General features: G+C 33.6%; 1 protein-coding gene across 2 annotated transcripts in view; it reads right to left on the bottom strand.

Annotated features, from left to right (window-relative positions):
- LOC145245745 (proline-serine-threonine phosphatase-interacting protein 1-like) overlaps nt 1–23767 on the bottom strand; it is a 204257-nt gene extending 180490 nt beyond the window's left edge. Inside the window, exon 1 of one of the 2 annotated variants that reach the window (XM_080107344.1) lies at nt 22472–23767. In XM_080107344.1, the coding sequence (XP_079963470.1) occupies nt 22472–22510 (39 nt within the window). In that variant the 5' untranslated portion in view covers nt 22511–23767. The remainder of the gene's footprint in view (nt 1–22471) is intronic. The other variant, XM_080107343.1, reaches the window with a different exon arrangement.
- Between the last annotated feature and the right edge of the window lie 1544 nt (nt 23768–25311).

The raw sequence follows: 25311 nt of genomic DNA, 5'->3' as shown, positions 1-25311 counted from the left end.
TAATAGCTTACAATGTGATTTTAATTAATGGCACATTTATTGTGTGTACTGTATTATATATATTTTTTCTGTTTGTTAATATTATAAAAACAGCATACTATCATTTTTTTTTAACAGACAAAAGAAACGGAGTTAATATTTTGGGAGATGTGCGCAAACGAATAAATTAATATAATATTCCTTATTTTTAAATATTTTGTTTTATTTTTCCTTTCTTTCTAAACCCCAAAAGCTGATCTGATCATTTATTCAAATAATATCACAACAAATATACAATATTTCATTTAGTTAAAAAAAAAAAAAATGTATAGTTAAAAAAAGGGGGTCAATGTCAAGATTTTTTCCAACTAAAAAAAAAAAAAAAAACCTTTTCAATGACAACTTATAACAATCAGCTTTAAAATTACGACTTTTCCAGGTTTGTGGATATGCTGAAAACGAATATCGTATTTAAATTTGCCGCAAACAGGTAGTTTTCCGGATATTAATCAAGGTAATCCCTTATGTTATCTGTGGTACATTTTTTTTTTTAATTTTTGTATAGGTGAAAAGTAAGTAAAAAAAAAAAAAAAAAAAAAAAAAAAGGGCTTTTCAGGCAGCGCAAAAAAATAAAAATAAAAATAAAAAAAATTATCACTAAGTGGCCAAAAAGTGGGTGCTCATTTTACGTTAAATTTATTTACAAAAGTGATCCCGACTTTTTGACAAAGTACTTTCTTCATATCATGAAAACTATTTCTCTGCTTCACTTTTAAACGTTATATTCGTTTTCAGCGTCCCCGAAAACCTGATAAGTCGTCATTGTAAAATTATTTTTGGAATTGGAAAGAATCTTGACATTGACCAAAAAATAATCTATCTATATATCTATAAAAGTGAAAGTGTAAGTGTGCCTGTGTGTACATTTCCCTACACAATAACTCTGTCAATTTTTAGTCTACAGACTCGAAATTTGATATACAGGGTACTGAGATTTGGGAAAATCTTTGTAATCGGTTTTCGGCCAGAAATTTGGCTGTTAAGAGGTCAAAGTTCAACGATTTGACCTTTAAGAACTCTACCCCCCCCCGCCAATTTGGGATATAAACACTTAAAATTTTAGATATAGGTTCCTTGAACATGGATCTAACTTAGTAACTTGATTTGAGCCGAAAACAATAAATGTTAAGTGGTCATAATAGGGGTCAAAGTTTTAAAAAAATTTAACCTCTGCGGTCTCTACCAAATTACTCAGACAATTTCTGGTCTAAACATTTGAAATTTTACATAAAGGGTATTTAGAGATAGGGCAAGCTTTTTAATCGGTTTGGGTCGAAAATTTTTAGTTACCAATATATAAATGTATGTATGTTTGTATGTCTGCCTAAAACTTTCGACAGAGGCGACGGATTTCACAAGATCAGTATCATTTTGAAGCTCGACTCTTCAGACAACAAATACCGAAAAATTTGCTAAAAAATGTTTTTTCAACTGAGCACTTTTCTACAGGGAGGGGTCGCTTTTTCCGCCGATATTTTCGAAAGTCATCCCCTCTTTTCGATTGTCTAGCCTTAATTTAAACCTACGTCACTTCCAGTTTGGCGGTGTCGTAACAGCAAAGACGTCACGTTTTTTTCCCCGTTCTTTCCCTCATTCGCGGTACGGGTTCAAGCCTACCTTCCTACTACCACTTTTTTTTTGTTTTGCTCAACATACACCTGAAATGCTAGTATATCTATAAAAGTGAAAATGCCTGTCTGCCTGTCTGTGTGTACATTTCCCTCTGCAATAACTGTCATTTTTCAGTCTACAGACTCGAAATTTGATATACAGGGTACTGAGATTTGGGAAAATCTTTGTAATCGGTTTTCGGCCAGAAATTGTGTTGTTAAGAGGTCAAAGTTCAACGATTTGACCTTTGAGAACTCTACCAAACTCCTCCGACAATTTTGGGTCTAAACACTTGAAATTTTAGATATAGGTTCCTTATGGATGTAACTTAATAACTTGATTTGAGCGTTTTTTTTTATTTATTATTTATTTTATTTTATTTATTTATTTTTTTTGCTCAACACACACCTCCAGACACCCGGGCAATGCTAGTAATAAAAGAAATATAAAAGCAACTTACGGCTGACATGAATGAGTCACGTGGAAAAATCATGACAATGCTTTATTTATTTATACGACAAAAACTCACTGAACAAAAGGATTATAACTAAGTTGAAAAACAAATAAAACCTCATAAAATCAAAATCAATTTTTAAAAATTAATTTAATATTTTGCTACTTATGCATCTATGTTACCGCGCTGACGTTATAAAGCCATTCTTATGATGGGGAGGGAGGGTGTTTTGTAAATATTGTCTACTTCCACTTAATTTAATAAACAAAAATATAAAAATTGAATTTAACTCGAAAATACTATTACAAAAAAGCGCGGTAACAAATGCATAAGCACCAATTTTATTATTATTATTTAATTTTTTGGTAATATTTAATATTACCGACATAAAATATTTGGAAAGGAAATAAAGTCGTGAAATCAACTAAAAACAATTCATGGTACTTCTACACTTTATCGCCAAAACTGGAGACGCCATTTTATTTCGCGCACCTGCTGTTAAAATTCAAGGGAGAAATCAGTATTTTAAACTATGGCCGAAGCACGAAATAAATAACAAAAAAAAATTAAACTGGAGAAAAACGATTGCTTCCGGAAAGAATAAATTAATCTAAAAATTAATGAAAAACTTTCCCGTTTTCATTAATTGAATCGAAACATTTCGAATTAAACACTTGCGGATATATGTTCTCTTTCACTTTCTTTATTTAATTTTTTTTTCATAGTTCTTTCCGGAAGTTTATCTAGTTTAATTTTTTTGTTAATTATTTCTAACTTCGGCCATATTTTAAAATACTGATTTCTCCCTCTGATTCTAATCGACAGGTGCTCGAAATAAAATGGCGTCTCCAGTTTTGGCGATAAAGTGTAGAAGCACCCAATTAATTTTACTTTATCTTTTCATTTGTGATTCATTTTCATTTGTGATTTATTTACATTTTTTAAAAGTAATATTTAAAAGAAGTTATAAACATTTTACGGTACTTCCACAACACATGATTTCCACGAAGTTACTCGAGTGTACCCGGCAAATAACTGTTACCAAACGCAATAAAAACTGTGTGTGTGTGTGTGTGTTTTACTTTTAATTTATCCTCAGGCTTAGATTTTGCAACGACTGACGCCGGTTTTCTGAAAATAATCCAAACTTGAGTATTGAGTAATGAATAGTTCGTCTTCTGGTGTAAATAAATAAATTAATAAAAAAATAAAATAATAATAATAAACTATACAACAAATAACTGTTCCAAACGCAAAAAAAAAAAAAAAAAATATTAAGAATCCGATCTTCAGAGTGGTTTAAAAAAAATCTGCAAACATTTTTTAAAAAATGCTTACAAAAGGAAAAGTCATGATTTAAATTGCGCATACAACACATGTTATAGGACGCGAGGATTCAGCTTATTTTTTACTGAACTGATCTTTTTTAACACTCTCTCTATTTCTCTCCCCCACTCATGCATCAACGGGGTTTTCGTTTCTATACCCATTAATTTTATACAAAAATAAATAAAATAAAATAAAACTCTAATTGGGCTGTTTGGGGAGAATGAGATATAACTGTTTTTAAACTGCGTTTTGTTTTTTGTGTATTTTTTTTTATATATATATTATTTAATTAGCCGAAAATCGGTGAGACGAAGAATTACAAAGCATTAGAAAAGAATCGCATAATTAACTATACGTACATGACAAAATTGAAGAGTTGAATAAATAAATTAGAAAAATGACTAATCGTTTTCAGCCGGAATTTATGTAGCATATTACGAGAGAGAGAGAGAGAGAGAGAGAGAGAGAGAGAGAGAGAGAGAGAGACAGACAGACAGACAGACAGACAGACAGACAGACAGTGTGTGTGGTGAGGTCATACACAAAATAGTAAATTATGGACCCATTTGTAGCATTTTAGTGGACTATTGAACAATTTTGTTCTCCCACCCCAACTCTATCACACACACACACACACACACTGTTATAGATTAAAATGGCTGACATGGGATTACTATCATGACCCTTTGAAAATTCGAAAGTAATGTTGAAACTTTTAAACTAACAAATAGAAAGTAATTTCTGGTTTGTATTAAAGTTTCAAAGTAAACAGGTCAAATATTATGGTTCAATTGTGCTCCCCATCTTTAAAATGTTAATGTTCTTGCACGCCCCTGTTATATCAAAGACACGAATTTTTATGTCCTACAGAATCTCATTGTCATAACGACAGACTCGGTTGATTTGTTATAAGCAGGGTTGTGGAATCAGTGGAGTCGGAGTTGGAGTCGGATTTTTAAGAATACTCGGAGTCGAAGTAAGAGTCGGAATTTTTTATCCAACTCCGACTCCTTAAGTCCAATAAATTTATTTTTTTTACATGGTTTTCCTGTTTGGTTTTACCAGTTGCACAATTTAGCAGTTTTTGTATGGTTTTGCTTTTATTTTTGGAGATATATCATATTTTGTACTGCAATGCTTCCACTTCATCAAGATATTTCGGTCCATCGGATCATTGCAAATCCTGTCTGGACAGCTGTTTTCATTTTGATTGTGACATCACACAGGATCAATGAAAATTCTGTCTTTGAGTGAGATCACTGTGGATGACATCGGATAACAATCGGATTGTAATCCGAAAATTATTCAGTTCCTGAATCAAATGGAATTTGGCAATTGGATTAGTTTGGGATCGATCCAAAATTAGAATCTTACCCCCCCCCCAAAAAAAAACGGGCATAAATCAATAAGAAGCAACTCATGCTACCATAGCCCTTGATAGTTTTTTTTTATTTTCTTTCTTTCTTTTTTTTACATAGGAGTCACCACTCATCAAGGCCTGAAGGCCACTCGAGGATAAGGGTTAATGAGTGTACAATAGTCAATGAGACAATATTGTTGTAATCGTTAGTAGTGGAAATTTGCTAAATTGGATTACTTAAGGGGATGGCTCATCAAGAACTTGTTCACGTTGGACATGAAGACAACCATATTGTAGTCAGTTGGAAAGCAGAGAAACAGAAGAGAGTTCCACAGACATGCAGTTCTAAGAAAGTTTTGTTCATGGAATGTATGTTTAGGTTTAGGCACAGATAAAGAGTGGGAGAAATTATTGATAGTGGTTTCAGCTAGACGAGTGGTTTTTTTTGTGAAAGTTTGGTGAGGAGGGACTATTTAGACGAGCACCTACCATAAAAATAACAATAAAGCAGAGACAGGCTCGCAACGTCTCTTCTGTAGGAAAGAGGTTGCAGGGAAGAGAAAAGGGCATTCCTCACTAGACTACGAAGTTTATTTTAAACTTTGTCGAGCCAGGATAAAGTTTTTCTAGTAGCTTCTTCCCAGATGTGGCAACAGTACTCCATCCTTGGATGTACCTGGCTATTATATAGGTACAGAATTGCATCAGCAGTGAGATATCTACTGGAGCGGTAGAAGGATCCCACCATTTTTCCAGCGACTTTGGCAACAGATTTGATGTACATGTTCCTTTTAAGATCTGGAGTAAAGGTCAGACCTAAAAGTTTGTCAAAACATGGAGTCTCCTCAAGATGAGAGACATTCATTTCAATTGATGCCAGATGGGGATCAGAGCATTGATGATATAAAGATAGAAGCTTGGTTTTAGATACATTAAAATTAACCAGCTACCTCTTATCCCATTATATCAAATGCTCAAGATCAGAGTAGAGAAAATCAGAGAGAACTTGGTCGTTAACAGTTTTTGATGTGTTGCCATAGATGGTAGTCATCAGCATAAATGTCAACGAATGATCTTAGGATGTGATTTGGAAAACCATTGATGTAGATCAGGAAGAGAGTTTGGCCCAGGATGGACCCCTGAGGGACTCCTGCATTAATACTGTGAGCTTCTGATTTCTGCCCATCAACCACTACTCTTATGAGCCTATCAGAGAGAAATGATTTAATAATTGAGAAGACATTTCCAGTAATACGTAGCTGGAGATCTTGTGAATTAAGCCTTTATGCCATACCCTATCAAAGGCCTTTGATATGTCAAGAGCAATTGCCCTAGAAAGGAAGCCTCCATTGAGAGATTTGCTAATCCTATGAGATATAACCGTTAACACATCTGCTGTAGATCTAGCAGAACAGAAACCATATTGCATTTCACTAAGAAGGTTATTTTTGCTGGAGGTGGTTAACTACTTCTCCATTTTACACAGATTCTAGCAACTTATTCATGACACACAGGAGACAGATTGGTCTGTACTGAGAGGGAGATGAGCGATCACTTGAATTCTTAAATACAGGGCATACTGATGAGGTTTTTCAGGGTGTTGGGAAGCAATTCTCCTTAAGACAATGCTTAAACAGTTTTGTAAGTATGGGAGCTAGTTCTGGTTGAAGCTTTTTCAGCACTATAATTGGAATGCCGTCAGGGCCAGTTGCTTTACTGGAATCAAGGTTTTTGTTTAGTTTGATAACATCACACACAGATATGTGTATGCCACATAGCATGTTTTCTGACACAGGAAGAAATAGGGGGATTGACGGCCTTGGTCGCATAGGGTGGAATTAGTTCCAAAGTTTTTGGCAAAGAGTTTGGCTTTGTCTGATACTGACAAGATTACCTCAAGTCCATTGATGATGGTTGGGATAAAGCACACGCTTCTGTTCAGGATCCTGTTTGCAAAAGTAGGAACCAAGCCACTGCTCAGCTACTTTCGACTTAATGGACTGAGCAAACTTTAGTCTCAGTACAGTTTCTTGTTTTTCCTTTGATCCTCTTTCCATAAAGGCAATATAATCTTTTAAAAATTTCTTCTCTGTATATGTCTTTACTCCCCTCTTCTGATGAGAAGCGTTTGGCTTCGAAACGCCATGGCCTAAAAAGGTTTCCCTATGCCTAAATATTGTATTCCCTTTTGAACTAATAGCATAATAAAATTTAATTGTAAATTTTTTATCTCTTTGTTATCTTAACTTATTCTATAAAGCTGATTAGGTGTATATGTGAGTATTTTTATCATACAAGTGAATGTTAAACGTAAAAAATAATATGCGTGAAAAGTAATTATAAAATGCTGAATTGGTGTGGGAGGCTGGTATATGGATTTGCAGAATAGATTTCCACATAGGGGTCAAGAAGTCAGAGTCGGAGCCGGCAGTCAGGTGTAAGAGTCGAAGATATCAAAGGAGTCGGAGTCGGTGTTGAAATTGGCATACTAGGAATTCTAGGAATCGGAGTCAGTCGGACTTTTACCATACAACTCCTCAACCCTGGGGTAAAATTGCTGTTTTTTTTATTTATTTAAAAAAAATTTTTTAACTAAACAAAATATTTCCATAAATTGTACAATTTTGATGCTGTGTCATTTTTTTGTAAATAATTGTGTCCATCAAACTTAATTGATAAAAAAAAAAAAAAAAAAAAAATGCCCGAAAGAGGAAGGGAATGGCATTGAAAAAGGAAAAAAAGAACAAATGATTTTTTAGACAATATTTATTTGTTTAACAGCGGAAATTTAATATTGAAAGTAGGATCTGTGAATTCGGTCAGAAAAATAAATACAATCAAATAAAAGATTGACAATGTGTTCACTATGTGTTTACAATGTGTTCACAATGTGTTCACTATAATGACATTTTTATTTTTCACTTTTGTTTCATTTTACTTGAATCGAAGTTCTCTGAAACCGAAGTGTCACCTTCCTGTTGCAAACACTTGATCTCTATGTGAGATAGATATTCAAACAACGCATTAAAGTTCTTTACTTCTCAAACACTAATTTAGTAAAGAAGTTGAGACCATAATTTTCCTCTCCACAATTAACCATTTAAATATGTTATGGTATAATTTTCTTGTGATTTTTTGGTTTTATTTGATTCTTAGATAAGAATTCATCTAGTCTGATGGAATATCCAGTTTTGTGCTGTTGCTTGAAGTAACATCACTTAAAGAAGGTGCAGCATTTCTCAATATAAGGTTCATATGGTTTAGTCATACGAACGATATCTTATTTGGGCAGCAAATATTTATGTTATTTTGAATATTTTGGTCAGGGTTTATTTGTACGGAAAAATATCCTTATGTCAAATTGTCCTGACAAATCCCTGTACAGGGATACCTTAGACCAGTGGTTCCCAACCACTGTGCCGTGGCATGCTAGTGGGCTGTGAAATGATTACTGGTGAGCCGTGAAGAGATAATGTCTAAGAAGCTATTTAGTTTCATTTTGTTTAATAAAATCATTTAATTTTATTTTGTTTAATAAAATCATTTAATTGCATTTTGTTTAATAAAATCATTTAATTGCATTTTGTTTAATAAAATCATTTAATTGCATTTTGTTTAATAAAATCATTTAATTTTATTTTGTTTGATAAAACCATTTAATTTCATAATTATTATGTAGGTGCTAAGTCTGCGATAGGCTAAAGTTAATATATTTTTTTCCTTCCGAGAATTTAAACTGCATTCTTTATTTTTGCATTTTTTTATTCAAAGCTTCTTTAGACATATATATATATATATATATATATATATATATATATATATATATATATATATATATTGCAAGTAGGATGTGCGCCTGGTTCCTCCTTGACTGCCTCCTAATCTTCGTAGAAGATGTTCTACCAGAGTCCCAATATATCTTTTGACATTCCCGCGGGACTCTGCACAACAACTACAAGAAAAGAGCCTTAACCACAACAACCTGCTGGGATCTGAAAAAGACCTTTGACAAAGTGCCACGACCTGCCATGTGGGCTGTCTTCACAAGGTATGGTTGTCAACCCGACTTTGTCAAAATGCTGTGTGCCCTCCATGACGGAATAGTCGGGAGAGTCTGCCATCAGAACTCTCTCTCAGGCTGAAGCAGGGTTTCTCGCTCTACATGGCAGCAATGCTCCCCTCCCCCAGACACACCCTTAATCGACCTATGGGTAGAGGCGTTTCAACTTCGCTCTTCTCTACGAACGTTTTGGCATGCAGGTGACCACGGACAAAACCAAGGCCCTCATCCAACATTCACCAGAACTGATGCTCTGAAACTTTAACACCACAGTAAACAACCAACCATTAGAAGAAGTGGACCAGTTCTACCTAGGGAGCACCCTAACATTTGCTCCCACATGCAAGAAGGACGTGGAAACAGGATCAGTGTACCCACTCCGCTTTTGGTTAACTCAACTGCCGCAGATTCAACAATCAGGCACTAACGATGGCCACCAAAATAATGGTGTTCCAGGCAGTAGTCCTCTCCACGCTACTGTATGCATGTGAGATGTGGACACTGTATAGAAGTGATAAAAAACTAAACTGAGGTTTTGAAAATCCCCTGAAAGAGCTACACCACCAATATCGAAGTCCTAGAACAAGCCTCAGTGACCAGTGTTGAGACCACCATCATCCACCACTGCCTCCGCTGGGTAGGACACGTACACAAGATGGATAATTCAAGGCTCCCTAAAAAACTGCTATATGGAAAACTAGCAAAGGGTACGAGGCCATGATGAGACTCAAAAATGTGCTATAATGACCAACTCAAGTGCACCCTGGTTCTAACAAATATCGACCTGTGCTCATGGGAGGAAACTGCCTGGGACAGGAAGTATGTAGAGAGGTGCAGTGCACCATGGCACTATGGATTTTGAGGAGAAGAGAAGAAAGAATGAAGAGGCTAGGAAGGGGAGAAGAAGAGAGAAACGAGAACCCTGTCCCCCTCCTACCCTCTTTTGCAAACACTGTCCATAACTTTTCCACCATAGACTCGGACTTAACAGCCACATCAGACATAATCATCCACCCCAAAGATAGGGGACTAGTGATAAAAGATGGGACCCAATACTCGGACACAACTGGGAGAGGGAGCTACCGCTGACAATATATATATATAATATGAGCAAACAGTAAATAAAACATGTTAAAAAAACAAAAAATAGAGTTGAAAACATATTTAATCTGAAAAGGAGACATTTGATAAGTGGATAGTCCTTAATCTGCGGAGTTTCGAAGAAATACTTTCCTTCTCATCAGAGTATAGGAATTAGCAAAATGCAGAATCGGATTTCGCATACAAAAGTATTTGATGAAACAACAAGTAAGTCAAAGATCTTACTTGATAACAAAAAAGTGAAGCAGAGGAAATATGGTGAAGAAAAAGGTGATTACACGTGAATGGATAGTCTGGTGAAAGATAAATAATTCAAAGACGGTAAAATCCAAAATTATAACTTCTAGAAAGTTAATTGAATTTCCGTTTTTCTATTTCATATATATATATATATATATATATATATATATATATATAGCTTAAATAAAAACATGCCGAAATTATTTTCATTTATCACTCTCATATTGACACCAAATTGAAGCCCCTACTATAACTTGGTTTTAATGCAATAGGAAAATAAGATATTACCATCAAAACAACTGTTATTTAAATGAATAATAGAATGTAGGATTTTGAAGTATTGTATATCAAGTAGAGTCACAAAAACTAAACACAACTAATTTCCATTCCTATTTTGAAAAGCTATTTTTTAAACAGTTCCTAATAAATATTTATTTGGTGCTATTCATTTGTTATTTTACTGTCCATTTTTTTTTTCAATGAATGACGTAGTTTTGTCAATATTAACAGTAATTAAAGCCATTTAATAAAAATGAATAAATTTCTATAAAAATTACCAAAATGTTCATATTTATCTACTTATAAATGTATCTTGTGTTCACAAAAAACTTATGAATGAAATGCTTATTATTCAAAAATTTTGTTTCAAGTATTTCGATTTGCAACCTTTGCCCTCCCCTTCCTTCTTCCTGGCATTTTTTTAGTCAAGTTGATGAACACCCACAATTATCTGATCAAAAAAAAAAAAAAAAAAAAAATGACACAGCATCGGAATTGTTCAATTTGTGGAAATATTTTGTTTAGTTAAAAAAAAAAAAAAATGAACAAAAATCAGCAACTTATAACAAATCAGCCGAGTCTGTCATCATAACGAGATTCTGTAGGACATAAAAGTTTGTGTCTTTGATATGACAGGGGCGCCCAACATTCATTGCTATACATCACATGCGCAGCTGTCATAGACTTTACCCATGCTAATAGTTCAGATGGTTCAGGATGTTAGTATTTGTAAAAGTTCTCCAAACTTTTCGCAAGCTGTTTTGACTTTGATGGTCGAACTTAGTTCGCAGTTACCTCTACAGGTAGATACCATATTCAGGGTATCTTTACCTATTTCAGCTTCAATATAAGTGTAGCCCTTAATAGAGTATGCTTGATCTAGACATTGCTTACATCTGAAATCTGGAAATCTGGTGTGAAACTACTATGCATTTTACTGAACTTTTTTTGCACCCATAGAATACAGTGGCTGCATTGTATGGAATTGCTCCTAACTCCCTTTCTACATACAGTGAATAGGTAGTGTAGTGCTGTGTGTGGATGACTAGAAATGCTCCCTATCTTGGGTTGAGCATATTGGGGAAAGAAATAAGAAACTGCCGCTAGCGTAAAAAACAATGCTCTTTGTGTAAACAAATGGAGCTTAAGTCGTTTGGACAATGTGATTTCACATACCCATCTCAGCAGCAGGCAGTAACACTGAGAAGTGCTGACTGTCGTCTGGGCAGTAGAGTTTCAATCCTGGCTTGAAGTAGTTGTTGCTGGTCTAGCCACACTGATGAGCTATAATACAGCAAAACAGTACTGTATGTGGATGACTATATATATATATATATAATATATATACTAGCTGGCAGCCTGGCGTTGCCTGGGCATACAATACACTTAAACATAATATTTTAATTTATGCAGATTGCGTACATATTATTATAGAATTAATCCTCTATTGATTATTATATATTATGAGGACTAATTTGTAAGAAAATAAAAAAAAATAATAATGATAATGTCGTTCATAAAATTCCATCTGTGTTTGTTTACTATATCACAATATCACGTCAGCTGATATTTGGGCTTGGCGATGAATGCCCTGGCAAAGTCACTTCTGATAATTGTTTAGTTTTAAAATATGCAAACGAAGAAATGATTTGCAGCGATTTTAAATAGTACCTCTTTTATCGTAAATTGAACGTATTAATAAGAAAAAATTAAAATAAAATGGTGAGGTACACTTGGGCTTCAACAGGAGATCATTCGATCTGTAGCCAAATGCTCTCCCACTAAGTTATATCATCAGATTATAACAAATCTATTTTTTAAGAAGAAATGATTTGTTGAAATTTTATTATCTCCCTTGACTGGTGTAACCTAAAATATTCCCTTGTAAAATTATTATTTTTTTTATCTATAAGAGAGAAAAGCTATTTTTAAGATTGGATTTTTTAGATTTTTGATACTTATCGAGTGAATTTATGTACTAAACATATCTAAAAACACTGCCAGACATATGAATTATTGTGTGAAATTTGCAAAAGATAGGCTCAGCCGTTTCGGAACCTATGAGGAAGGAACTCACACACACACACACACACACACACAGTGACTTTTATATAATAGTTGATTTATATATATAAAAACACAGGCTCCTTCAGTCTTTGAGAGACTATGGATACCCACTTGGGATACCTGCGCATGAGATTTTTGTGGCAGGAGGTGCGCACTCTCCAACCACACCTATCCTGGGTCGACATTGTTAAATATCAGTGGCAAGCGAAGTGTATATACAGGACGACTGGAAACAAATGCTGAGAGCGGAGAGCACATACAGTGCCTAGAATTCCCAAATGGTCACCCATCTGGTACTAACCAGGCTCAATGTTGCATAACTTTGGTAATCTGACGAGAACCGGTGTGTCAACGCGATTATGCTGTGTAATATATATATATATATATATATATATAAAAGTAAATGTTAAGATTTCAACAATATTTCTCGCAGTTGAGATTGGCCGTGAGGTTTGTTCCTTGCTAATGTAGTCTGAGATGGCTTTGTGACTGGGTTCAAATCTCCGAACCAGTAGTAATCGTGTCACCCTGCACTGATGATTTCTGAAAGAATGAAACACTAGTGTCTGTAAGTATTAAAAATTATTATTGTAATAATTTATATATATGTATATATATAAATATATATATACATATATATATATATATATATATATATATATATATACACACACACACACATATATATATATAAAATAAAATAAAAATTACAATTAAATTTACCAAAATGATCCAAGATGGTAAAATTAAAGTATATTATAAATATTAAAGAATTAATATTTATAAAGTTATCTCAGCCAGAAGTAAAACTCGATAAAACCAAATAGGAGATAGAGCTTATAATACGAGCAAACAGTTAATAAAACATGTTAAAAACACTTTGAAAAAGAGTTAAAAACATATTTAATCTGAAAAGGAACCAACATTCACAGGCAACATGAATTGGAAAAAATACATTGAGATAATTGCCAAGGCTGTTGCGAGGAAGATGGGCTCTCTCTATCATGCTAGAAGATTACTCACACCTGAGAGTATCCTCTATCTTGACAAAGCCACTATTCACCCATGCATGGAGTATTGTTGCCACATCCGGGCTGGTGCATCTGCCACTAGTCTCTCCCTCTTGGATAGGGTTAAAAAATAGTCACCAATCTAATAGGTCGCACACTAGCAACCAATCTCCAACCTCTGTCCCATCACCAAAATGTTGGCTCTCTGTGCCTGTTTTACAAGTAGTTTAATGGAATGTGCTCTGACAAACTAAAAGCACTTAATCCCTCTCAACATAAATATCCCCCATAAACATGACAAACAGCAAAATTCCACTTCTACACTATCAAAATCCCTAGATGCCGAAAAACCTTCTACTACAATAGTTTCTTTTTTCAAACTGCTAGACTCGAATTCCCTGCCACACCCCTGCTTCACTGACGGTGTGAACAGCTATTTCGCTGCTCAACTCCCTACATAGTATCCGTGTATACTTGGTCCTAATTAGTAGCCCTTTACGTCAAAGATAAGTTCAGAATAATTCAAACTTACGAGATCAGTATCGTAATGCTAACAATTTCACATTAATAGTTTTAAAACGATTTTCTTTATGAAAATGTAACAAATAAAAATTTGATCAATTTATGTTCCATGTCGGGTACATACAATCGTAAAGATATTTTTTTCTTTTTTTTTTTTCTTTTTTTTTTTTTTTTAGGTTGAATTCTGGACAAACACCAAAAATAAAATGCGTAAGTTACGTAGAGGCAAGAAACACAGACACGAAAAGTGGTCATATGATTTTATTAACGTGGACATAAAGGTACAATGTGCATACGTATTAAATTACATTTCAAAAAGAAGAAGAAAAAAATGATTTAAAAACAAGTAGAACCGGGAAATAAATATCAGTGACATTATTATACAACTTGAATTGCGACCATGTTTTTTATTTATTTAATTTTTGATATACGGTCCGAAAACATCTCGAGTGTTTGTTGAGATAGAATCAACAGATCAATTTTTTTTTTTTAATATGTCATTTTAAGCAAAAACAATTTTACATATTTAATTCTCATGTCGAAAATATCAATATATCCAAACATTACGAAAATTCATCGAGTACCACAAATGCTATTGTGTTTTTAATAAAATATGGTCTATATCGCTATCGGCTAAAATGTAATGTAAAACATACGTTCCGAGTTTTGTCCCCTGTATGTGAACTCTTTATTGTCTACTTTAAAATATCAGAGAAAAATGCAATTTTACCGAATTTTCAGTAAAAATTACTTTTAACTATAAATAACTTTCTACTCGACGAATTTTCGTAATTTTTGGATAAGTTACTATTTTCGACATGACAATTAGGTACGTAATATTGTTTTTGCTCAAAACGACATATTTTTAAACAAATGATCTATCGTCTATCTCAATAAGCACCTATAGCACTACATCTCGTGTGTACGTGTGTTTCTCGTCTATACATAACTTTCATAAAATACACATTCAACTATTTTTTTATTAACTATTAACGGAATATTTATTAAAATAAAAAAATTAACAAAAAGGAGAAAACTTTGTATGACTAAAATCCTATCAAAAAATACAAATATGACTTTTTTAAATTTTGTTTCGGAGTAAAGTGTAGTATCTGTTCTAATCCTAGGCTTCATCTGTTCAGTCCTCAGCGAATGATAAATCGTTCGTTCACCGTTCTCAATATCTCCATTGATTTTTTTTTTTTTTTTTTTTTTGCAGGCTTTCAGACAGCATGGACAAAAAATTCAAATCCGCATGATTTTCTTGTTCCAATTCAAACTAGGCAGAAAAGCTGTCGAGACAGCTCGTTATATCAATGATTGATGCGCTTGGCCCAGGAACGAACGTGTGGCACAATGTTGGTTCAAGAAATTTCGCAATGGTGACGAGAGCCTAAACGGTTGCGGCCGGCCGACTGCGGTTGATAACGAACATTTGAAAGCCTTAATTGAAGCCGATCCTCACAAAACCACATGAGAAATTGCTGTTGATCTCGAGGTGGACTGGACCACTCACCAGTCGTTCGCCATTTAAAGCAAATACGGAAGTAAAAAAGTTGAATAAATGTGTGCCGCATGAATTGAACGATAATAAAAACAATCGTAGTTTTGAGGTGTCTTCTACCCTCCTTCTTTGCAACGAAGACCTATTTCTCGAGCAGATTGTGACGTGTGATGAGAAGTGGATCCTCTACGACAATAATCGGTGACGTCCGGCACAGCACTCAGCAGTAATGGTTCTCCACAACATTCCCCAAAGCGGAAATTGCACACACAAAAAAGTTATGGTGACTGTTTGGTGGTCTGCATCCAGTCTCATCCACCACAGCTTCTTGAATCCGGGCAAAACGATTATGGAGGAGAAGTTCTGCCGACAAATTGATGAAATGCACCAGAAGCTCGAACATGTGCGCGAGATTGGTCAACGTGAAGGGACTAATTCTCCTCCATGACAACGCTGGCCCGCATGTTGCTCAACTGACCCTGCAGAAGTTGATTGAATTGAACTACGAGACTGCCTCATCCGCCATATTCATCGTGTCTCTCGCCCACCGATTATCACATTTCAAGCATCTCGACAACTTCCTGCGCAAAAATGCTTTAAAAGCCGAGATGAAGGAAATATTTATTTGTGGACCAATCTGACCCCCCTCCCCATCCGAGAGGGAGAGTCTGGTTTGAGAAAAAAAAACCCATCAAAACTGACCTTCTCTAACTTTACCCTCGTGGGGAGGCAAGTAAATAGGGGATTGGGCGAACCTGTGCCAGCGTCGCCCCCTAAATGCATTTTTTTTATTCACCTTTTTAAAACTTTTTCCGACGATTATCATATTAGCAAAAGAATTTGGCTAAAAAACTGTCGATGAAAAATAAATTTAATGACTTAAGAAATGGGGGGGGGCACTTGTTTCTCAATCTAGGAGAATTTCTCTTCCTCTGATTAAAGATGAGTAGATATCGCACTTTGAATTAATTATTTACAAAAAAAAAAAAAAAACGGTATAAACAATGTAATGTTCAAACTTCGTACCTATCCAAGGGGGGGGGGGTAGCCGTGACATCAGCATATTTACACGGTCTTAATCAGAAAAAAATACCTGAGCTTACTAAGACCGACAAACGATAATTTTTTTCACCGGAAATAATTCATGGTCAAATGACACCAACTAAAAACTTTTTAAAAGTCGATTTAAAGGGAATTTGGGTCTGTTTTGAACGAATATCACATTTAAAATCGTCGCCGACAAGTAATTTTTATGATATTAAAACCTGTATTATCCAATATATTCCGTATTGTTTTCAATGGTCGCCATGTTTGTTTTTGCAAGCGCGCATTCATTTTTTTTTTAAGTACTTCAATACTCCATCGCACTTTAACTTAAGGTAATAACAATTTACTTAAAAAAATAATCGGAATAATAATTTATTTTAACTTAATAATATAACAACCCCGAACACTGTAAAAACACTTATTTTATTATTTTGAACTAATTACTATTTTAATTTGAACCAAAAATGAAATCTAAAAAAAAAAAAAAAATTTTTAGTTATATTTCCAATCCAACACTAATTTTATTTTCACAATAAAGCTGAAAAACGAAAAAATTGTAATATATTAATTTTTTACCGCAAAAAAAATCAGAAAATAAATTACTATTTGCCGGTCTTAGTAACCTAGAGTACATTTTTCAGATTCTAACTAGCGTCAAAGTACTGACAGTACATTCGCCGCCATGGCTAAGTACGAAATTACAACATTACCAACAATGGTATTTAGATCCTCGTTTCTCGTGTGTCTTTGAGTCTCGTCTCTACGTGACTTATAATGTTTTTAAAACTACTTGTAATCGATTGTTTATTGAAATTAAAAAAATAAAATAAAATGGGCGCTTATGTAAATTAGTTATATTTTAAACCAACGCATTTAAAACATTATGTACTTACCTGTCATGGCGAAATTAGTAATAAATTCCAAAAGTTACGAAAATAGTTCAGTAGAAAAATAATTTAACTACAAAGTAAAAAAAAAAACAAAAATAAAAATTATCGAGTTTTATCGTAAGTTTTAATGTGGGACAGTTGTGCGACCAATTCAGTATGTTAAATTGACTTATCTCTCTTGAATTAAGAATCCGCCATTTTTAAATACAAAATACCAGAATTTTTGTTACATTCAGCATATTTTATACAGGATATTTTTTCGTAATTTTTAAAAAAATTATAATTTCGACATGATACGTAAAAATGTTTTCACTTGAAATGCGTTGGTTTAAAACATCACTAATCTACTCAAGCACCAATGAAATAGCATCAAGTACTAAAACATTTTTTTTTTCAATCGTATTCTTTTTAAATACGAAATTAAATCGACCAGAATGCATTTTAGTTTCTTCGTAAAGAAGTCAAAGAAAGAATTTATTATTCTGTCCCATCAAATTTGTAAATAATTTTGGGCGCTTCTACAGAAGTGGGACGATATTTTGTAGTTGATAAATGGAGTTTTCAGATAAAACTGATTTTTATTTGTATCAATTCTAATAAGTTACAATGGTAGTTTCGAAATTATGTAGTCGAAATTACCTGAATATTACTAAATTATTAAAATAAAAAAATTTAATCGTGTCAACAGGTGAAAAATAGCCGCCATCTTGTTTAATTCGAAACGGAAAATTACCTCCTTTTTGAACTCCCCCGTGTCTTACGATCGTTTCCATCAAATTCTATTTTTTTTATTTTCTTTAATAAATAATATTCTACCCTATCGATTTTCGTAATTTTTGGATATAATCGTCTTGAAAAATACGGGGAATGCGTAGATACCATTGTTTTCATGTGAAATTCCGTATTACGATTTCCGAAATTTCGTCCCAATAGTGTAGAAGCGCCGGATTTTGTGATTCTTATTCAATTAAAGGTTTTAAAGGTTATTTATAACCAAAGTTTACGGCAATTTGCTTCTGAATAATTTATTAGTATATCGTTTGGTTATTAAAACGATATCGTAATAATTAAATTTTAGATTCCAAAATTCTATTTGACGCTTCTTCGAAATAAAAACGAAAATCGAAATATTGAATTTCAATTAAAACCAATGGTATCTACTTAATTGTCATGTCGAAATTAGTAAAACATCCAAAAATTAGAAAATTAATTAATGAAAATAGTTTTTGAAGTTATTGCAAGTTATACTTAAATAATAAACAGAATAGACATAGGAGGTAACTGCAATATCTTCTTACTCCCCCCCCCTTAAAAATGGCGGATCGATAGATCTTAAAATCGTGAAAATACATGCTTTATGTAAATAATGTAGTAATATGTTACTATTTTCAAGGTGACAATTAATTAGATAACATTAGTTTTGGCGCTTGTTAAGATAAAGTCACTAGATCGATATTTTTTTAAATATGTGGTTATAAGCGAAAACACCGGTAGGTGTGTCAGAAATTTCGTGAAAAATATTGAATAATTCCACCCCGTCTTTCTAAGCTTATAACTCATCGAAAAATGTAATTCAAGCCCGATTTTTTTTTTCAATTAAAAGGAGCAAGGACCAAGGTTTCATTAAAAAAAAAAAGTGTTGTTTTTTTTTAAAGGTTTTAAACTTCGGACTTTACAGGTAAATTTCTAAAAAACACTACTTTTTTTTTTGTTTTAAATTTGAATATATTATTTATTGACCTTTTCTCTTCAATTTGTGATATATAACACTTTGGTGAGTAAATTAATTATTTACTTTTTAATACACATTTCAAAATGGGAGGCGTGAATTATTCGACCCCCTGTCTTTCCAAGCTTATAACTACTCGAAAAATGTAATTCAAGCCCTAATTTTTTTTTTCAATTAAAGGAGCAAAGGACCAAGGTTTCATTAAAAAAAAAAACAAAAAAAAAAACAACGTGGTTTAAAAATAAAAAAAGGTTTTAAACTTCGAACTTTACAGGTAAATTTCTAAAAAAAACACTACTTTTTTGTTTTAAATTTGAATATATTATTTATTGACCTTTTCTCTTCAATTTGTGATATATAACACTTTGGTGAGTAAATTAATTATTTACTTTTTAATAGACACTTGAAAATGGAGGGGGGCGTGAATTAAAAAAACCGTTTGTCTAAAATAGTATATTCGGTTTATTGGAAAGAGCATAAAATTTCACATTGACCCTGAAAATATCGTAAAAATAGAATCGATAAAAAAATTTGATAGATTTTTAAAGTTTAAAAATTGAAAAATATTGAGTTCGTAAAATTCATTACTGTTTTAAAAAAATATATTTCTATTACTTTTAAAACAACTTTAATAGTTTATTTTGGAAGTATAATCCATAAAAAAAATAAACAACCCACTTTTAAAAGAGAAATTACGAGTTTTTTTTATATTTTATTTGCAGTTTCGTGTTAGGGGTGTCAAAAATTCCTACAAAAATTCTGATACACCTAAAACACCGGTACTTGTCATGTCGAAATAGTAATATATTAAAAAATTACGAAAATTCATAGAGTAGAAAATTTATATTTAAAAGTAATTTTTACGGAAAATTGGGGATAATGCCATTTTCCCTAGATGTGGACACCTTGAAGATTGCGAATACAGGAGAAATACTTATTTCCCTTTCCTCTACTTTCATAGCGACGTTTTGTTTTAGCCAATAGCGATTACTTTTTTCTTTTTTCTTTTTTTTTTTTACTAAAAACACAATAGCAGTTGTTCTAGTTCATGAATTTTCGTAATTTTTAGATATATTACTATTTTCGACATGATAATTAAGTGTTGTTGTTTTGACTTAAACCCACATATTTTCAAAAATCGATCTGTTGACCCTATCTTAACAAGCACTATTCAATTTTATGATTTTCGAATTCTGTTCTTATTCCGGAGAAGCTCCAAACAAAATAATTCGAACTGAAAATAAAAGCGAAACAAAAATGAAAGAAGAAATTCTCCCGGGCAACATCGGGCCGGCACAGCTAACATTAACAGCTTGATGATACTGACACTTCATTTTTTTTTTCTGTCTCCGACGGTCAGTACAGTTTAAATCCTTATAGACTGAGGCATTTTTAAAATTTATTTTAGCTCTCAACTTAGAATGCCCCCTTTTGGGGGAGCTGGAATTTCCCTATATTAAAATCAAATGTGTTCTATTCTGTCCTTGTGGGGAGGAAATAAATAGGGACACATAATCGAGCTCGGGGGTTGTTGCACTAAAAAAAGCCGAAAATCTGTGTGCGTGTATATATATATATATATATATATATATATATATATATATATATATATATATAATTGAGCTCGGGGTTGTTGCACTAAAAAAAGCCGAAAATGTCATTTTTATTTTTATTTGTGGCATTTTCACAAAAATGATGTTTTTAGGATTTCTTCTTCCTCTCTCTCTCTCTCTCTCTATATATATATATATATATATATATATATATATATATATATATATATATACAGAGAGAGAGAGAGAGAGTGAGAGAGAGAGAAGAAGAAGAAGAAATCTTAAAAACATAATTTTTGTGAAAATGCCACAAATAAAAATAAAAATGACATTTTCGGCTTTTTTAGTGCAACAACCCCGAGCTCAATTATATATATATATATATATATATATATATATATATATATATATATATATATATATACGCACACAGATTCACACTGAAGAAGATCGAAGGATCTGTCGAAAATATGTGCTTTTGAAAGAAACATTTTCGTTATCTTTTTCAAAAGTCTTTTTCTATTCCTACACGTCAACACATGAAACAGGAACAACAAGGAAATAAATACAGAAAAGATATAAACATTTATATATTTTTCGTATTAATATTGTGTGTGTGTGTGTGCGTGCGTGTGCGTATGTGTGTGTGTGTTTATGTATGTGTGTATGGAAGAACCTCAGCAAAGTGCTCGATTATATAAGAAAAATTCAATATAAGAGTATAATATCTTTAAAAAAAAAATTTCTAACCTTTTGTAAAAAAGTAATATGCATGTGTGTGTGTGTGTGTGTGTGTGTGTGGTCTTTTATCTATCTATATATCTGCGTTCAATCTAAAAACGTTACTACTGTGTGGATGTGGGTGTTAATGTGTCGAAACCAAAAGGCATAATACATTACTTCATCTTAAAACAAGTTGTAGCTAGCCGGCATTTCCCTGGGGTCGGGATTTTCTATTTACTTGCCTCATCACGCCACGGGGACAGATTTGGACACAAATTCGGGGTTTTTTATGTCCGGGGCTAAAAAAGAATTCGCTAGATTGAAAAACTATTAAAATGTGCCTCAATCTAGAAGGATTTCTCTCTTCACTAACCAAAGACAATAAAAGATGAAGCGGGAAGCGTAGTATCAGAACAGGTACTATACTTTGCTCCTTGTTAAAATGATGAGGAAATGGACTCTTACTTTCGGTTTTATTTAGCATTTTTCATTTTTTTGTTTATTTTTAACCAGATTATTATTATTATTATTATTATTATTATTGTAAATATAATTGTGGCTTGCTCACACGTCGCCATTAATTTTATCTTTTTAAATAACAAAACCGGTGTGTTCCATGAAAAGGAGGCGGAGTAGACGTAAACAAAATTTACTCGGGCGGGGTGGAAAAACTGAGATTTGGGTTGACAGTAGCTAAAAGTGAAACTATGGTAAAAATTGAAAAAAAAAAAAAAAAAAAAAAAAAAGCTTTCAAGCAGAACAAGTTTAAGTCAACAATATTTATTATTTAGAAATCAGTTTATTTTTAACAATGTCTGATTTAAAAAAAAAAAATTGTATTCAAAAATAAATTTTGTTTTGTTTTTGCAGTCGCTGAATTGGTTGCATTTGCATATCGGTGCAAATTTTATCTGAAAAAAAAATTAAATTAAATAAAATCGTTCTGTACTTACGTCGGTCATCCAAAAGTTATCCACAAATTTTAGGGACATGATGATAACAATGATTTAACAAATTGGTGTCGTGTCGGCTTTTATGTCCGTCTTATTTTTGTTTTGTTTTAGATCCTTTTTGAAAGGTAAATATGATTCGGCGATGCGAATGTCGAACTGGAAGGAGGAACGTGAAAGGAAACAAATAATACCGACGAAGATGGCCGGTTTTGTTGTTGGGGGGACCGAACTAGAATCGTGGAATGGGGAGAGGCCGATTTGAAACGTTCTTTCATAAGTGTGCCTCAGTGTCTGTGTGTTTGTGTTCTCTCCTCCTCCTCCTCCTCCTCCTCCTCCGTCTCTCTCTCTCTCTCTCTCTCTCTTTCTCACACACATGCACACTATCTCTCTTTCGCTATATATATCTCTCTGTCTCTTACTATTACACTTTCTCTCTCACCATCTCTCTGTTACTCTCTGTCTCTATCTCTCTCACTCTCCCGTCTCCTCCTCAGCGTACGCCGACACTTCAATCTCAACGTGACGCGAATCGTGTGTGTGTGTGTGTGTGTGTGTGTGTGTGTTTACACGGGCATACATAGAGTTTTTTGTTTTTTTTTTAATTTCCAAGTGAGTTTTCCCTTACGTCAAAATAAAAAGTAGATATAATATTTGCGTATCTTATACATAGGTGTGGATTGAAGAGAAATACTGCGCGTGCGTGTGTGTGTGTGTGTGTGTGTGTGTGTGTGTGTGTGTGTGTGTGTGTGTGTGGATGCGTGTTTGTGTGTGTGTGTGTGTGTTGTCGTCAGCTAGGAAAAAATGTTTTTCAACTGAATTTTAACTCGAAATAATACCTCTTTATGAATATTTGACAAAAACAACATAAAGCCATTTTTTAATATTTATACAGATTTTTTTTCTCTCTCTGGCCGCGATCTTTAACGTTTACCATAATTTTTACTTTTCTCTCTTTTGCAGATAGGTAGATTTTCCCAACATTTAAAAATATTAACAATAATATCTAACATTGCGCCCGCGGAGAGAAAAATAAAAACGGGGGGGGTGAGTATCCCTGTGTCACTTAATCAGCGTTAATATTCAATATTGTTTAGTGTAAATATCATTCAGTCTATAATAGAGGTCAATGTGTATTTATTTGTATATAAATAAATATACTTTCGTGTTGTCACGCAAAAATCAGCGAGTAACACACGTGCCTAGGCCTAGGACGAAACCAGTTCAAGAGGTGACTCGATAAAATAAACAGAAAACCAGAGAAATCATACCAGGCATTACAGTTTGAAATAATTTCGGGAATGAATTCGTCATTTGAGAGTAAAAGACAATGATGTTTTTTAAAATCTATTTTTACGTCATCGGAAAATAATAATAATAATTTATACACGAAAAATGAAATTACTGACGTAATTCTATAATTTTATATAAATAATTCATGTATATATCTAGAATGCAAATACTGGCGAAGCGTAATATTTTTTTTTTTTTTCGTCATTTTATATATGAGCGCGCAAAATTACACGTCACGCGCACGCGCGCGAAGTGCATTCGGCAGTATGTCTGCGTTTATTATTCGTCTGCATTGTAACACCCGTGCGCGCGCGTGTGTAGCCTTTGTTTATTTCTCGTCCGCATGTTCAAATTATTAGCATGCACGCTCGTGCGTGTGCATAAAAGAAAAGAAAGGAAAAAGGGGGGTATCCTTTAGAGTCAGTGCGCGCGTGTGCGCGTAAATTTACGCATGGCAGTAATTATACACACGCGCGCACACACGCACATACAAACACTAGCGCGTATCTAGGGATATAGACCAATTCAATACCATGTATGTGTCGTTGTTTTCGTGTGTGAGTTTAGAATTAAGTAATGTAAATTGAATATAAAGTGAATGTGTTCAGCGCGATGTCTACCAAACACAACTTCCAGGTTTGAGTAGACCTTGAAGTTGTGTTTGGTAACGATAAAAGAAACGTCTACAGACTATAGACGTTTCTTTTATCGTTTACGAACTTATTACGTATGTTTCGGTTTTCAATGTCACTATATGTAAATTTTATCGACTGTGTGCGCGCATGTGTATGTGTGTGTGTATGTGCATTTTTTTTTTTTTCTTCGTTTGAAGATTGTACCTATTTACAATGCCTCCCCACGGGACAGAGTTAGACACCAGGGTCGTTTTTTCTGGGTATGGGGCAGCCAAACCAGCTGCCAACATTACCCCGCTTTTTATTGAAACCAACCGAGAGCTCTTTTTAGTATCCTCGTTGTTCCCTTAAGTGCAATTGTCTGGATCTCTTTTGCACTTGGTTCACCAGGAATATTAGTTAGGTAGGACTTCAGGTTCTTCTTCATAAGCCCTGTGGCACCTATGATAACTGGTATGATTGATATCTCTTTAAGATTCCAGTTTCTTTTCATATCATACATGAGACCTTGATAATTGGTCTGTTTCTCTCTTTCAGCTCTATTCAGGCCGCCATCATTAGGAACACTCACTTCAATCAAGGTTGCAACTCTCTCTGACTTATTCCATATAACTATGTCAGATTTCACAGCAGCATTTTCAAGGTGGGTGGCTGTGGGGATTACATGGTTGTAATGTATGGTATATAAGTCATTTCCAACTGTTCTTTCAGGTTGATGTTCCCAGGACTTGCTGCTACACTGGATGTTTTATTTTTTACAGATGGTCCAGTGGAGGTACTTGCATACTCCATCATGTCTCGCTGTATAGTAGCCGTCCCCTAGAAGAACTTTGCAACTTGATATCAGATGACCAACACTTTCCAATTCTGTATGACAGAACCTACATTTATTGTCATTACTGATCCCTGCCATCT

Source organism: Euprymna scolopes, chromosome 23, assembly GCF_053919585.1.
Source record: "Euprymna scolopes isolate OS-2025 chromosome 23, ASM5391958v1, whole genome shotgun sequence".
NCBI lineage: Eukaryota > Metazoa > Mollusca > Cephalopoda > Sepiida > Sepiolidae > Euprymna > Euprymna scolopes.
Note: the sequence above shows the minus strand (reverse complement) of the source record. Positions and strands in the feature narration are given on the sequence as shown.